A 17,124-nucleotide genomic window follows, 5' to 3' on the forward strand; every position below is an offset into this window, starting at 1 on the left:
CCTGCCTCTGGACGGCCGCACAGGAAAAGCCTGTAGTGTGAACTGGTACCTGTACAGAATTATTGTAGGGCTCCCTCTTTCTCTCTGATGGCGGGACTCACTCAATTCACATCCACACTCAAAACGTTACAGGATATCGCTCCTCTTCCTCCATCTTCACCTACATGGAAGCTGAAGGTGCTTCCATGTGGCTCTGTGTTAGCACTCTCTCAGGTAGACAAGATGGAAGACCTCTTCCCGCTCTCAAACACTTACATTTATAACTTCACTTGTACCACATGACATGAAAAACTGATACACCTACATGCAGGCAATGGATTTTTTATAGTTAACCTCTCAAACGCCACAGCTGTGCAACACATACACGGGATATAAAGGGACTACAATGTAGTAGTATTTGTGTATATAATACAATCTGTAGCCACATACAATACTGTCTGTTTGACCCTACCATCAGGAGGATGTGTTTGTTACCCATATTTTTTCCATAGACTAACATTAGATTCAAATGTCAAGAAAAGACCTGCAAGCCGGGGGCCTATCTATAGGGGATGCAGGGGTAGCAGTTGTTACCCGGCCCAGGAGCCTTAGGGGGCCCAAAGGCCCCTACATTACATAAGAAGGAACCAGTATTATAATCAGCACGTGGTAGGTCGGGGGGTGTTCCAGATTTTGTATCGGGGCCCAAGAGCTTCTAGTTACTTCTCTGCTCCCAGACATTTTTTTTTAACCCAAATCCAGTTCAAGAAAGTAAAATCACGGACAGCATATGTGCTCTACCACGCTACAACAAACTACAGTAAAACATTGGTCTATATATACACAACTTCACGTAGAACTGCCCTTTAATATTTTACCTACTTCTAGAACGACATCAGTTAGCTTTTTATTTAGTACATATTTTTTTTCATTACCATTAATTTATTAGAAGGACCCTGTAGCTGAGCAGGTTTGACAATAAACATTACCATAACATCTTAGGCTACGCCCACATGACAGTGTTTTGATCAGTATTTATATTTGGAACATAAACTGAGAAAAAGCATAATGCCAAGATTCTCAGGTCTTCTGTGTTTCACACCCACTCCTGGTTTTCCTGTATGAATACTAACACAGCATTCTGACTGAAGCACTGCCGTGTGAACGAGGCATGATCTAGGAGAAGGCCCGAAATTGAGTCAAGTGCTAAAACTTATAGTTTCTTTTTATGTGGATCATTTTTAAAAGTGAGGAGTCCAATAATATCAGAAGCCCAAAAAGGTTTCCTAACAAACAGACATTCAGTTGAAAACCTACGTAAGGCCACAGCGGTCACAGTTCCAAGCTCTTGACAAAACCCAACCGCTGTCAATGTTGTTTAGTCGAGATGCAAAAAAGGCTTTCAACAAAGGCTCTTGTCCTTTTTTATACACCACTTTGCATAAATCTCTTTCTCCTTCTGACAACACCCTAATGACAACCCACTACTAGACTGATTATGGCAGGAACACCCTTCCAATGAAACTCCTCAGAGGCACCTGCCAGGGCTGTCTTCCTCTACCATTGCTTTTTAATATCTACAATAAATAAAATAAACCTTGCTATTTGTATAGCGCCAACTTATTCCGCAGGGCTTTAAGGTAATTTATTTATTACCCCCCCACCAAGCTGGGTGCTCATTTTACCGACCTCGGAAGGATGGAAGGCTGAGTCAACTTTGAGCCGGCTACCTGAATCGTCGGGGATTGAACCCACAAACCTTCAGGTCATGAGCGAGAGCTTTGCACTGCCTTAACACTTTGTGCCACACGAGGCCCCTTAATATCTCAATGGACCTCCTTCTTTGCCACATTGAGACATCACCTATATACTGAGCAGTCAAGATGGCAAGCAGTGAGAATAAGGTCACTGTTTTTATGAATGATATCTTACTGGCAATATCAAACCCCAAACACTCCCCCAAAAATTTACATGACATGCAAATAAAAGAGTCCCTTTCAGACTACACACTCAACCTTGAGAAATATGAGACATTCTTCCTCAACGGTCCCAGTCATCGTCTTTGGACATATTCCAACATCGGAGCTGTACAAACCTAAATCATAATGTCTTCAGACATCAGACAGTGGATTGGAAAGGGTTAAGGGGTGGGCTATTCTAAACATGATACAAATACCTAAATTGCTATACTTATTGCCAACCCTACCAATCTACCCTCACCCTAAGGACATTAAAAGAATGAATGAATTATACAGAACCTTTATTCTAAAATCTTATGTAGAGCCTTACAACAAACTGAATTTCCCTAATGCGCTAACATTAAACGTAGCACCACATTCCATGTAGTAAGATACTGGATCCAATACATCAATTACCACACTGAGTAAATCCTAGACCAACATATGCATAGTAGCAGATTGATAGGGGTCCACTACTTGGGACTCTCACCAATAAGCTCTTCGCTGGGCACCAGCACTAGTCCACTCTGACTGCAGTGGCCTGGATTTGTGTTGCAGACCCTGTTCCCATTGTAATGAATGGCTACTTGGGGACTCAAGTAAAAAGCTGGGCCACTGCAAAGGAAACGGAACTGTCTGCTTTCGACTGAGTGCAGTGACCTAGCGAACAACTCATTGTCAGATGTCCCGAGTGACAGACCTCCATCAATCTGCTATTAATGGCCTATCCCAGGGATAGGCCATCAGTAGTTTTCAAATGAAAAACCTCTTTAGGGTCAGGACTCTGACTCGGCCATTCTAAAACACGGCCGTTCTAAAAAACCATTTTCATCCATTATTTAATTCAATAAATTGGGTCGTTCCCATCAGGCAACAAAGCATCCAAAAACCATGAGCTCCGTCCACCATGCCTCACGGGTTGTTTTTTTTGTGTTGATGTGGAATGTTCTTGTCCCTCCAAACATAGCATTGTGCCTTTGCTCTAAAAAGTTTCACTTTTGTCCCATCTATCTATAGAACCTTTTTCTCAGTAACATTGTGCAATATCCAAATGGGTCCTGCTTTAATGGGTTTTTTTGAACAGTCGCGGCTTCCTTCATGGTCTTCTTTCCTGACCATCATTCTTGTTCAGTCTTTGGCCGAACGCCCACAGACAGATTATCGTTGCTGAATTCGCGGCCAGACACCCGCCGCGAATTCCGCAGCGATGTCCGTCATAGAAGAATTGCTTAACATGGCATGTCCATGCCCACGAGCAGAAGTCAGCTGTGACTTTCCGCACGCGGGGGAGAATCGCAGCACGTTTTATTCTGTGCGGAAAATCACAGTCAATGGAAGCCGTCCGTCCTGCAATACTTCCACTGTGAGCACCGCGGGAGTATCGCGAGAAACCGCATCACCGCCCAGCACCGGCGCATCATACGCAGCACTGCGCATGTACACCCGCCTAGACGCTCGCAGCGGATCCGGGCAGGTGAGTATGTGTCTCTGGGGGGTGCTGGGTCTGATTCCGCTGCAAGATTTTGCAGTTGGAATCCGACCCGGCCGTGGGCATGAGGCCTTATTCTAACAGCCAACACATTGACTGGCGGTTTTTACACTTTGTAGGGTCTTCTGTAGGTCATTTGTTGTTACCTCTTTCAGTGTAGCCCCTTATGCCCTTAGGGTGATATTAACAGGACACCACCTCTCACGGAGAGCAACAACAGTTCAGAATTTTCTCTATTTGTAGAGAATTTGTCTAAATACGGATTGATGTACTCTGTAGGCCGTTTCACATGAGCGTTTTATCATGGGGGAAAAAAATCGCGACCATCTGAAACATTGGATTCCAATTCATTTATTCAGATGGCTGTTTATTAGCCACGTCAAAGCATTGCGGCCGCAATAATAGGACATCACGGCCGAATACGCCAGCCGATGTTTTCACGTGGCTGGAAAAGATTGGTTTTGCCCTATCTTGCAGCCACGATCAGCTGGCAGCTCCCATAGGCTTCTATGGGAGCTGCCGGCAAAGGGGGGGGGGGGGGGAATTTGGCAGTGGCTAGCACTGCTAAACTATGTCAGCTGTCTCTATTTACATAATAGAAGCCATGCTGAACATTCCTCCAGACCGAAGGAATTCCAGGCTGCGGCATCTATACGCCACACCCGGCTATGTGGATAGGTGAGAAAACGCAAAATTCAGCTGCGACTTGGTCACGACTTTCTCTTGCTCATGCGTTTTTCAGCCTTTAATGGGAAAGGCACCCGTGAAACTCTCTCATCTCCTTAATTGATACATCTTTTGTCAATAAACTCTTGGAGAAGTCATTAACACAGGGGTTCACTGCGGATATTTAGTGGGCTCAATAAAAGACATGAAAGGTACAACAGTGTGTGCGTTATTAGTTTGGATAGATTGTATTTGTCTAGAATTGGGACTCTGAGTACTAATAATATGTGGTCTGATTGGTATCTATGTGGAAATGCAGGTAATCCCAAAGGGTTCACTTACTTTTCATTCCCAAATCTCACCGATGCCATTGTTGTACTGGTCGGAGCCTTGTGTATGCCTATAAGGTTGCTTGTTGTAGCTGTAGTGGATACACAGCTGCTACGCTTGAATTTCACTTTTTGACCTCATTTACATGTCCAACAGCGGAGTATTGATCCCCACAATGACGGGACTTATTAATAGCCGGCAGCCTCATCAGATCCGCTATGCTTTCAAGGGGAAGGAGAAGAAAACATTAAGGGCGCACTCACACGGGCGTTTCTGTCCCGTGTATTATGCGCAGATTTTTCACATGCATATACATGCCTATTTGCGGCGAATGTTAAATCTCCGTAGCCTATATTGCTGCATATTACGTGCCAAAAGAGGACGTGATGTTGTGATTGGCCCAATAGACATTGATGGGTATTTAGCACCACATATTACGCACGTGAAAAATATGCATATAAGGGCGGAGTCAGACGAACCTGTATTTCTCCCCTTATGCAACTGTGATAATCACGGCCACATAACAGGACAGAATGAAAGCACTTATCTCTACAGGATGTCATTGGTCTAGTTTTCATTAGCGGTATTGCTCCCGAAAAGATAGTACCTTCCCTGTAGTGTGGGGAATACTACGTGCGGGGAAGATGGGGCGGCACCTGTCTTGCCACAGCTTCTTTCAAACTTTTGCGCAAAGTCTGAAAAACTGGCAAAGGGGAAGAAATTCCCCTTATTCCGGCGTAGCTGCGCCTGCACTTGTCTAAATCCGACCTAAGGCAGCTCTCACACACCCCGCCTTTTACCGCGCCATTTGTGTACAACGCCTCAATTGATTTCAATAGGGCTTTCTAATGCCATGATTAGAAAGTCTGCTCTATTTTCACGTATTTTAGCGCTTTTTAACGCACCTCATCACCCATCACAATAATGGTGTGCGTTAAAAAAAACGCTGTCAAACGCTGTAACGTGTGTTTGCAAAAGCAGCGCAAAATTGTGGTTAAACTTAACGGTTTCAGATGCGGCATTGTGTGAACAGATGTGGGAGAGAGGCCTAAGGGCCCCTTCACATGGGCATATTTGCATACGCAAAATCTGCGAGCGCAATACGCAGAGAATAGAACCCATTGATGGTTTTGTTCACATGTGCGCATTTTCCATTTCGGTCATGCAAAAAAAAAAAACTAACTGCAGCATGTTCTATTTTCCTACATATTTGTGCACCAAAAGGTCACCATAGAAGTCAATGGGGATGCGCAAATGTGAAGGAGATATGCATGGAGATATGCATAATTCCACTGGAAAAAGAACACATCTGGAACTCATTAGTCTAATTAGCCATTTCATTTGGTGTGTCTTTGTTTGCCGCATGCAAATAGACATGCCCTGCTGGCGCAAAAAGTGCGGTAAAATACAATGATGCGCACATAAAAAAGCAACACTCATTCCACAAAAACCGTACGCTCAAGCATGGGTGAGTATACAAATGCTCGTGTGAAGGGGCCCTAATTCATGGGTGACATACACCCGTGTGAGTGATCCCTTTCACGCCGGACGGAACTAGTCTGCGCGGACATTTCTGGGTCACAATGTTATCCCTATGGGGCTTCAATACCGCATTTGTTCTTAAATCCGCTCGTCTTAACTTCCAAACCGCAAGATTAATAAATTCCATATCTGAATCAAGGACATCTTACGGAATTGTTGTTGCAGATTTCTAACATGCAGTCGATGTAATTCCGCAATTAAAGTCTACGGAAAAAAAAGCACAATAAATTCCGCAAGTTCTCACCCAACAAAATGGTCACGAGTTGACGAGGTCTGCGCTGCGCCCTGCGGACAATTCCGTCTCTTATAAAAGGTCCCTTAAAGTTACACAATGCGATAGAGTGAATACAATGTGTCCATACATCTAACATGGCAATAATCATAACTAGTTTGTAACCAAATCCGGAAGCATGGCGAATACGTCAATGAAACGCGTGGGAAAGCAAACAGACTGAGAAAAGGAGAAAGAAAAGAAGATTTTTTTCTAAAACCCACTTGCAGAAATCACAGTCTGTCAGGAGAACAATGGACGCACACATGCCGAAAGCGTACAGTAGCAAAAAGGCCTCACATTTCATACTGTGCTGAGGACAGACTTCTTTTTTTTTCGACTGTAAATAATGAATGAAACAAAGAAAAATCTATAGCCGGCGAGAGAGGCGAGAAAAGAAGTGAGGCTCCTGCACCTAATTCTGGCCACACTTATCCTTCTAATTGTAGACCACCAGTGGAGACCTCTGCTCCGGAGGAGCTTCTTGGAAGACAGTCAACAATCACAGTGGTCGTCAAAGTCTCTGAAAGATGTTCTGCAGCAGTTCTTACCTACCAATCCCCTACCGGAACAAGAGGTGTATTAAGACAAATCTCATTAGTACAAAGGTGGCTCAAGAGAGAAGGGGACATAGCTCCGTCCCTGGCTCCCATGGCCAAAAAAGTCCCAAGATGGGGGGGTTGGAGGTGGTGTTCCTGGCATGAACTAGGAGGGATTCTGTTATGTTGGCTCTGTACGCCCATGCTTCAATATACAATGAATTGAACAAGTTCCCACATTCGGTAGAAGATGAAATCCCGCTTCCATCCTTTATAGGCAGAGCAGGCGGGTGATAGAGGGCTTAGTCGGAGATTTCAACATCCATATACGGAAGCTAGAAGAGGAGGTTTTGTAACAAAGGAGGGTGGATGTGCCTAGAGCTCTATACCCCGGTGTACAGAATAGAATCATCATTTATGATATCGCATTGGCAAGCCGCTATGGTGTTGCTATACGGTGACACATATAATCCCCGATAACCCCAATCCTGGCGGTGACCTGTGCTTACCTCCAGCAGCAGTGACAGCAAGAAGAACCCAGCACACTGCAAACTCTTCATGTCTCAAGCACTTCCTTTAAGACATCAACGCAGTGATCAGTCCTTCTTCCTCAACATCAATGGCCAGTGCTCCACAAATAGTACCGACAGGTGTAGAGTCCCCCCACTAAATCGCTGCTCCAGCCTTCAGTTTAGGGTCTTCTCCATTTGTCGTGAACTCACATAGCGGATCCTAGATTATCAAGACCATTGATAAAGAGTATAGAAGAAGGATCGTGGGACCCCCGGACTTACAAGCTCATCCTAATCAGATGACAGATCTTCGGCTCATACAGGAGGGGGCGAAGATGCTGATCATGTGGGAAAGCGAGCACAAAAATACCAGGCGGGAGGGGGCATGAAAAAGGAAGAAAGCAGGGAAAGGAAGGCAGGGTGGAAATCCTAAACTTGATCCCTCTTGGAAATGGATGGAGAGGGAAGACTGAGATCACACAGCGAGGAGGGGATTAGGAGGAGGAGGGCTCGCCTGGCCCATTCCACCTCCCTTTCGCCTTCCCTCCCTGTTGTGCTTCTTTATGGCAGCAGTAATGAGATCTTTCATATTCTATTATTATTGTCCCCGCTGCTGTGTCGGTGGCCGGGGTGGCAGTACAGGCGGCTACATGGGCTCTGTTCTCCGGCATGGTGGAGGTCTATACAAAGCGCAGATGTAGCAGAGCTCTGTCTGTCATTTAACTCCGTGATGCCAAGTCATGCCTGGTGAATCTCACAACAAGTTTACCTTTATGGGACTTTTCAGAATATTTGCAGAATGTGATCTCCTGCGGAACATTCAGCCCCAAAATATGCACTGCGGAAAATAGCAGAATCCGACGCCGGTTACGCATCAAAATCTGTCGCGGAATTTAGGGGGGGCATATTCTGCAACGCTTTTGTGGACTATTGTGGCTCGTGTGAACGGTCCCGATCACAGAGTGTGCAAAGCGAAAACTCAACAAAGTGCTCCGGCACACAGGCGGTTTTGCGCACGCACAATCGCTTGCGCAAACTGCAGACAACAGAACCCATTGATTTCAGTGGGTTCCTTCACATTAAAGGATTTTGCGCCCGCATTTCTGTCGACATGCTCTATTTTTGTGCGCCCGAGGCTCTGCACGAAATTGTGCCTAAATGCGCAATTTTGCAGTGTTAATTGTCAACACTAATTAGGCTGCTGAGCCAGTTCAAAACCAGCGCAGGACACAACTGAAAGTACCGCAAAACACGCGGCTATGCACGTGAAATCATGGGATCGCGCTCCATTCAGAACACAATCCTATCCTATCTACGCATACGCCTGCGGCGGGAGCCCTCAACTACGTCTGTTCTTGAGGACAGCATGGGCAATGCGGAGCCTGGTTACGTGTTTAGGTTGGCTCACGCAGTCATATTTGCGCACGTATTTGTATGCACAAAACTTGCGCAGAGAATAGAACATATTGATGTCAATGCGTTTATTCACATTTCCGTATTTCGGCGCGTGCATTTGGGTCATGCAAAAATAACAAACATGCTCTTCTTTCTGCGTACTTGTACAGTAATACATTCACTGCACAAATGCGCTGTGCGGCCGCGTGAAGCCGCTTGAAAGGCTGCTTCGGACGAACATTTTGGGCGTGGTTTTTGCGTTTGTAAACTCTACACGTGCAATTCGCAGAGAATAGACCCCATTGATGTCAATGGGTTCGTTCTCAATAACTAATTTTTGTGCTATTTTTATGTATGTCTGCACACTAAGGGGCCCCATAGAAGTCTATAGGATGTGCGCAAATGCGCACGAAATATGCAAGCGGAGATGTGAAACACAGCGCATAACTGCGGGGAGCTAAACACATATGAACCTCCTTAGGGTGTGTTGTGCACTATTGAACAAGCCCAGTTTGCGCAAAAAAGTACAGAGCTATGCGCAGACAGGCGCACAAATCAACCTTGTTCACTGCGCAAATACATTGCGCTAAAATACGTGTATTTGTAAATATGCCTGTTTGAAGCCCTAAAAACATTTATTTCTCAGTGTGCTTCCGCTGGTGTGTATTCATATTGGCCAGATTTGCTAAGATTGGCGCTTAGCGTAGAAGTCGAACAACAAACTCATTAGAGTAAATTGCACCAAATGTACTAAAGCTGCAGCCCTCTTAATACTTTTAGCACATTTTGAACTCTCCCAAAGTCAGAATATGAAATCTATCCCAATGGGCGCAGATTTGCATTAAAAACTGTACCTTTTTCTATCTCGGGCTGAATTGGTGAAGGTGATTGGTCTGTTTGTACCATGTGACCGGTCAAAAGTTTATAATAAGGTTTTCTCCAAGTGATTTTATTTCAGTTTACACATTATTTCCACAGAACCGTATGGGTTTGGTTTTTAATGGATCATGGGCGCCGCACCCTCTTAGCTGTCCGTTCTGGAAAGGAAAGCGTTAAAACAACATGTAATAAGGATCGAAGCCGGCTGCACACAAGTGTTTGCGTTTTTGCGACTGTGTTGGTGTTGTGCTTTTGCACTGCTTTTTTGCGGAATGTAAGTTGTGTATTTGCGCGCGTTTCGGCTTATTTTACTGTACTTTTTGCGCATGTAATTCTTGCTCAATTATGCCCGCAAAAAAATTGCACTAATGCTCGCAGCCATCGAAATGGCCAAATTCTTTCATGAGTGTTGTGCGGGAAAATAGAAGCATTCTGCAATTTTCTTTTTTGGCGCTCTGCAAATATGCACGTAAAATACACGCTTGTAAGTGAACCCATTAAAATGAATACGTTTTTTGTGTATTGAACATGCAAAAGTTTCATGTGCAAAGATGTCCGCGGGAATCCGCCCGAATGAGCCGAATAAGGTTTTTTTCAGACGACCGTATTTGCGTGTGTTTTTGTGTGCGTAAAATACATGCTTGCAATGTGCAGAGAATAGAACCCAATGATGTCAATGGGTCCGTTCTCAGGAGTGTTCTTTTCGCTATTCTCCTGCGTATTGGCGCACCAAGGGTCTCATAGAAGTCTATGGGAGGTGCACAAATATACACTTAATATGCATGCAAGCTCAATACCCTGTGCAATTCCAGGAAAAAGAGAACACATCCGGACCGCACTAGGCTAAATAGCCTTTTAAATCACAGAATGGGGGTGTTGCGTGCGAACAGGCTCTGCGTGCGCAAAAAGTACAGTTTTATGCACCGATACATGTGCAAATCTACCTCATTAAACCTCGTTCAGTGCGCAGATATGTTGCGCTGAAACATACAGTTATCTAAGGCCGCCCAAACAGATCTACTTGTCTGCAGCGTTCGGAACCCTATAGAATCGTTCCCACAGGATGGTATTCCGCAGCAGGATGCAACGCAAGCCGTGGTAAAGTCCACAGCAAAATCCACCGGCCGCCTGAAGCTTTTGATGCGGAAAAAAACATGACATGTCCTATTTTTGTGCGCATTTGCGCACCTAAGACACCATAAGAGTTTATGACGGATATATGTTTAATCAACTGCGCAATATTGCAGGGAAATTGATAACATGGTTGCGGGTGTGTCCTACGCCAATGTGAACGGTACCCAGCAGGGCAGAAAGCACAGTAAATTATGCTAAAATGCACGCGATAGAGCGCCCTTCGTAACGCAAAAAGTCACACTACGGAGAGCGTTTTTGTTCTTTCGGCCATATGATGTCTCCCTTATTCTTTGGAACCTCCAATAAATCCTCACTCACACACAACCAACTACATGTAGATATCATACCTACAGTATATATTTCACGCATCTTCCTGTGTATTTTGCGCGTATTTGCACATCCCTATTGACTTCTATGGGGACTTCCGATGCGCAGGAAAATAGTGCATGCAGCATTTTTGTTGTGCGACCAAAATGCACAAGAAAAATATGCTTATGTCAACGAACCCATTCAAATCAATGTGTTCTATTCACTGTATATTGCACGCAAATGATTTTGCGGGCACAAATACGTGTGTAAATACAGTCGTGTGAATCCAACCTTAGGGCTTAAACAGACTAACATGCTTGCGGAGATTTTTGCGCATTGGAAAATTACACCCACAAAACGTGACAAAGCAAAGCCATTGATTTCAATATTTTCATTCTCACGTGCGTAGGCAATCCGTGCGAGGAAAGATAGGGTTTTTTTTACTATTCAAACCCAGTGCTATTGTGCATGCAGAAAAAAAAGCAGAAAGATAGGGCAGAACCTAAGACATAACTTGGTCATGCATTGTGGCGAGCATATTTGCGCATACGTTTATCTGTTTAAGCTTTCATCATAGTATTACTTATACACATTCCTGTGAAGCATCACATGGTGCAGTGAACAGTGCATCTTATGTATTTACTAGTACCAGTGTTTCTGGTGGTGCAATGTTACTATGTTTATATTGCTACTGTAATATAATGAAGGGGACTGGAGTTGGTCAAAATATTTCCATGCAAATAGTGAGCTATTGCCATTATTTGCAGTTTTGCTGACCATGCGATTTACGAACTTCAGCAGCTTGCTGAGGAGACCTGTTCAATCGTTGCTTTCGCATATCAGCTGCATGCGCTTTATAAACTTCAGCAGCTCGCTGAGGAGACATTCATTCATTGCTTTCGCATTTCAGCTGCACGAGACTTACAAACTTCAGCTGCTTGCTGAGGAGACATGTTCGCTCGTTGCTTTCGCATATCAGCTGCATGAGATTTACAATCTTCAACTGATGGCTGAGGAGACATGTTGGCTTGTTGCTTTCACATATGAGCTGCATGTGATTTACAAACTTCAGCAGCTTGCTGAGGAGACATGTTGGCTCACAGCGTTCACATATCAGCTGCACAAGATTTACAAACTTCAGCTGCTGGCTGAGGTGAAATCGTGGCTTGTCGCTGTGTCATGTAAGCTGCATTAGCTTCACGGCGGCGTTGAACTCACTGTGGTGACATGTCTGCACGAGAGTGATTGTTTGTTTCAACACTGGACAACATTCCATGATTAGATAAAGGCTGGACTGGTGTTGGCGGCATTAGCACTTGAGATGTCATGATATGATGTTCAGGAGATATGAAGATAGTGGTGAAGGACTATACTGTATTTCAATGTTGTTGGTCAATATTTACCGCCAGCTATGTATGTGTAGATTTGTGAGGGGTCATTTATTGGAGTCTCCACACAGGTGTGCAGCTGTCTCACAACCAGCCGCAAACTGCCAGACTGAGTACTGCTGTATCCATAGGAACTGAGGCCACAGGGGTGGGGGTGGTGGCGGCAGATGTAGCCCACCCATAATCACTCATTCAATACACAGGGATGAAGGACCTGTGATGACATCACCATCATGTGATCAGGGGCAGAGCTCAGAGCCCTGGTAACTGATCACATAAAGGTGACATCATCACATGTAACTCACTTAGTCACTCATCACTCACAGACAGGTGGTCGTTAGTATTTTAAAATCATGTGTACTGGAGATATTTGATCTCCTCCGTTTTTCAGGATGTTCGCTGTCTCTTTATTTCTTTATGAGGGGCTCTTTTTTAGCTCCATTATGCCCTATATTATTGTAGTTATGATATCTATGTGAGAGGTACCTGTATATGTAATTAGATAGTAATAAAGATTGTGCAAGTGAGGATTTATTGTAGGTCCTCTGATTCTAGTCCTGCTCATGTTTTATATGTTTGGGAGTATTGGTATAGGTTCTATACCTTTTATAGTCTATCAGCTGCCATCTTGTTGCGGGGGTGGGGGGCCGGTGGCTCTCCTGATGGTCCTGTGCAAGTACCTACTATTTCTATTTTAAGTAATTTGAAAAATTGTCTTCTAATGAGACATTTCTGTGTTCCACACTTTTTATGGATTTAGTCTTAATAAATTTCTCTGAATGTCATTGATCCCCATCACTTGCTTGTAAACCACTCCCACTTTCTATAAACTATGGCACGCGTGATGTAGAAAGTGAAAATTCTGTGCAGTTTTCATAAACTCATGTGCACTGATTATAGATAAGCACCATTGTGTACTTGAGCAAATATGTGTATGTGTGCTTGAACTGTGGAAAGTAGCGCCATATGGGGGCCACATGATTCGCTGTGACAACCCGGTATGGAAGTTACTGCAAACAGAAGCAATAGCAATAGTTACTTTCATACAGTATATTAAAGTGTTAGGATGCTTTCTAGAGATGAGCGAGTATACTCGCTAAGGGCAATTGCTCGAGCGAGCATTGCCCTTAGCGAGTATCTGCCCGCTCGAGACAAAAGGTTTGGGTGCCGGCGCGGGGGAGCGGTGAGTAGCGGCAGTCAGCAGGGGGGAGCGGGGGGGGGGGGGGGGGAGAGGGAGAGGGAGATCTCCCCTCCGTTCCTCCCCGCTCACCCCTGCAGCTCCCTGCCCGCCGCCAGCACCCAAACCATTTGTCTCGAGCGGGCAGGTACTCACTAAGGGCAATGCTCGCTCGAGCAATTGCCCTTAGCGAGTATACTCGCTCATCACTAATGCTTTCACATCTGCATATGGGGTTCAGTTTTTGGGAATCCCCTGGCTGAATGGATCCGTCTTATGGCACCAAAGGGACCCCATTGACTTTAGCATTCAGCTGTCCAGCATTTTAGCAGATGAAAAAGTCCTGCATGCAAAACTTTTTCTTACATTATTTTGTGCCGAATCTACAAGAAACCTCCAAATGGAGGTTCCTAATGCAGATGTTCAAGCAGCCTTATTTGTATAATTGGCTCATGCTAGAGACGTTGGCTCATTAGTAGTCTCAAAGATATGGCAGTAAGGGGAAGCCAATAATAGACTATAGCTGAGGTGTGACGTTCAGGAGGAATTCCTGAGGTGACACATAGTGTAGTTGCTGTTCAATTCAATGACAACTATTCTTACCCTTGTAAGGAGAGATAAAGCTATAAAATGCTGAATATTTCAGCCCAGCCTAAGAAGGGGACCCTCATTCTCCTGATAGGTAACGTCCTGGAAGTGGAACTTGCATCAATGAATCATTTATGGCATATACTTTTGAGATCCCATAAATGTTTCTGATCTCAGAATGCCTACAAGTTTTATTTCGGCCCTTGACAATGTGGCCCTTGAACCAGAGGTTGTGCACCTCTGATATAATAGTGATATATAGTAAATCTAATATAAATAAGCCTCCATGCTTCTTCTTGCCCCACACTTTGCCCCCTTTGCTGTAACTTTGGTGTATGATGTTGGTGTCATTAGATGAGGCACACGCTTACCGGTGGTGTAAAATCATCACGTCAGTTTAATATATTCAGGGACTGTCAGGCGGATTGTAAGTTACAATGTAAAGTCTATGGGAGGCGCTGCTGGGCTTCAGGCATGCGTTGGAATGAGTGAATCATTGCTAAGCAACACAGCATACACTGCTAAGCTGCACCATACTCTGCCCAACCAAGAGCAATAGAGAGACAGAGACAGCAATAGATAGACAGAGCGATAGAGAAGGAGACAGTGAGAGAGAACGATAGAGAGACAGAGTGAGAGAGAACGATAGAGAGACAGTGAAAGAGAACGATAGAGAGACAGTGAAAGAGAACGATAGAGAGACAGAGTGAGAGAGCACGATAGAGAGACAGAGTGAGAGAGAGACAGAGTGAGAGTGAGAGAGAGACAGAGAGAGCGATAGAGAGGCAGAGAGAGCGATAGAGAGGCAGAGAGAGCGATAGAGAGGCAGAGAGAGCGATAGAGAGGCAGAGAGAGCGATAGAGAGGCAGTGAGAGCGATAGAGAGGCAGTGAGAGCGATAGAGAGACAGTGAGAGCGATAGAGAGACAGTGAGAGCGATAGAGAGGCAGTGAGAGCGATAGAGAGGCAGTGAGAGCGATAGAGAGGCAGTGAGAGCGATAGAGAGGCAGTGAGAACGATAGAGAGGCAGTGAGAGCGAGCGATACAGAGGCAGAGTGAGAGAGCGATACAGAGGCAGAGTGAGAGAGCGATACAGAGGCAGAGTGAGAGAGCGATACAGAGGCAGAGTGAGAGAGCGATACAGAGGCAGAGTGAGAGAGCGATACAGAGGCAGAGTGAGAGAGCGATACAGAGGCAGAGTGAGAGAGCGATACAGAGGCAGAGTGAGAGAGCAATAGAGGCAGAGGGAGTGATAGAGAGACAGTGAGAGAAAGAGCGAGAGAGACAGAGAGTGAGACAGTTATAGAGAGAGAATGATAGAGAGGCAGATAGAGCAATAGAGACAGAGAGAACGATAGAGAGAGACAGTGAGAGAAAGAGCACTAGAAACACAAAGAAAGCGATAGAGAGACAGAGAGCGATAGATAGAAAGAGAGAAATACATAGTGAGACAGACAGAGAGCAACAGAGAGACAGACAGTGATAGACAGACAGACATAGAGAGTAATAGAGAGTTAGACAGAGAGAGTGATAGAGAGATGGACAGAAAGAGAACGACAGAGACAGAGAAAGCGATAGACAGACAGAAAGAGTGATAGAGACAAAGATAGAGATAGCAATAGAGACAGGGAGAGAGAGCGATAGACAGACAGAACGAGAGCAATAGACAGAGAGAGAGAGTCATAGAGAGACATAGAGAGAGCAATAGAGAAAAAGAGAGAGCGATAGAGAGATAGAAAGAGAACGAAAGAGACTGACAGACAGAGACGGAGAGATACCGAGACAGAAAGAAAGAGAGAGACAGAGAGAAAGAGACAGACAAACAGAGAGAAACCTGTAGGCTTTTTTACATTAGATATCTGTTCCAAATACAAAGTGATACTCTAAATAATCACCTAACCAAGCAGATTTAGAAGTTCACAACAACCACTTATTAAACATGTTATGTTTGCGTAGCGAACATCAGGCCAATCTAGTTATATTAAAGTTTCTACTTTCAACCCATATTCCCTGGTGGGATTCCCTCCAATAGTCAAAGTGAAGGGGTGGAGGACCATTGGCATCTCTATAGTACATGCAATGCTACAATGAAATGATCAGATGCCAAGTTGCTTACTTGGGGATGATGGATGAAGGAGGGGTTTCCAGTACATTAGTAGGTTGAAGGAAGACAGCTGAATTAAAATGGATTTCCCTAAGAAGACAATGAATATCTCAATGCACTGGTCTGGGGTTAAAATCCCATTCTTTATTGGTCCACAGAGGCATGATCGTTAAAAAGGCAATGCTTCACCCAGTTACCTGGCCCAAAGGTGGTGTCAGTCCGACACTAAGATGCGTTGCCGAATAAAGCTCCTCCTTGACAGCTGCATCACATTTCCCCTGTTGGTCCTTCTCCACATTTTTTATAAAAACAGTTACCGGCTGTCTTGACTTTAGTATAACTAGAGTGACCCGATGTTCGCTATGCGAACGTAAAAAGCTTGGGAAAATGGTTGTATATGTTGTAAGAACTGTCAAGCCGAGGATTAGGCTCGAACAGTTCGCAGTCCACAGCTTGGCCTTCCACGTTTTGTGGACATGGCAACAGGCAATTAGTGTATATTACATGTCAGTATATTACACCATTTAGTATAGTACATGTTACTGTGGAGTCCCCAGTATATTCAGTGTATCCTGCGGTAATATCTTGTATATCTCTCTCTGTCTTTCTGTCTCTTTCTCTGCCTTCTATCTGTCTGTCTCTTGCTCTCCCTGTGTGTCTCTTTTTCTCTGTGTCTCGCTCTCTCTCTGTGAGTCTCTCTTTTTCTTTGTATCTCTCTCTTTCTCTGTGTCTCTCTCTGACTTTCTCTCTGTCTCCCTATCTCTGTTTGCTGTGTATGTATCTGCCTCTGTATCTCTCTCTCTCTTTCTGCCTGCCATGTGTGTGTGTGTGTCTCTCTGTGTCTCTGTCTAGCGTGTGTGTGTCT

General features: G+C 44.7%; 1 protein-coding gene across 1 annotated transcript in view; it reads right to left on the reverse strand.

The window, feature by feature from the left end:
• Positions 1-7,755, reverse strand: part of LOC136590988 (WW domain binding protein VOPP1) — a 165,042-nt gene extending 157,287 nt beyond the window's left edge. Inside the window, exon 1 of the mRNA XM_066588450.1 lies at positions 7,284-7,755. Coding sequence (XP_066444547.1) covers positions 7,284-7,334 — 51 coding nt within the window. The 5' untranslated portion in view covers positions 7,335-7,755. The remainder of the gene's footprint in view (positions 1-7,283) is intronic.
• Between the last annotated feature and the right edge of the window lie 9,369 nt (positions 7,756-17,124).

Source organism: Eleutherodactylus coqui, unplaced genomic scaffold (assembly GCF_035609145.1).
Source record: "Eleutherodactylus coqui strain aEleCoq1 unplaced genomic scaffold, aEleCoq1.hap1 HAP1_SCAFFOLD_26, whole genome shotgun sequence".
NCBI classification, from domain to species: domain Eukaryota; kingdom Metazoa; phylum Chordata; class Amphibia; order Anura; family Eleutherodactylidae; genus Eleutherodactylus; species Eleutherodactylus coqui.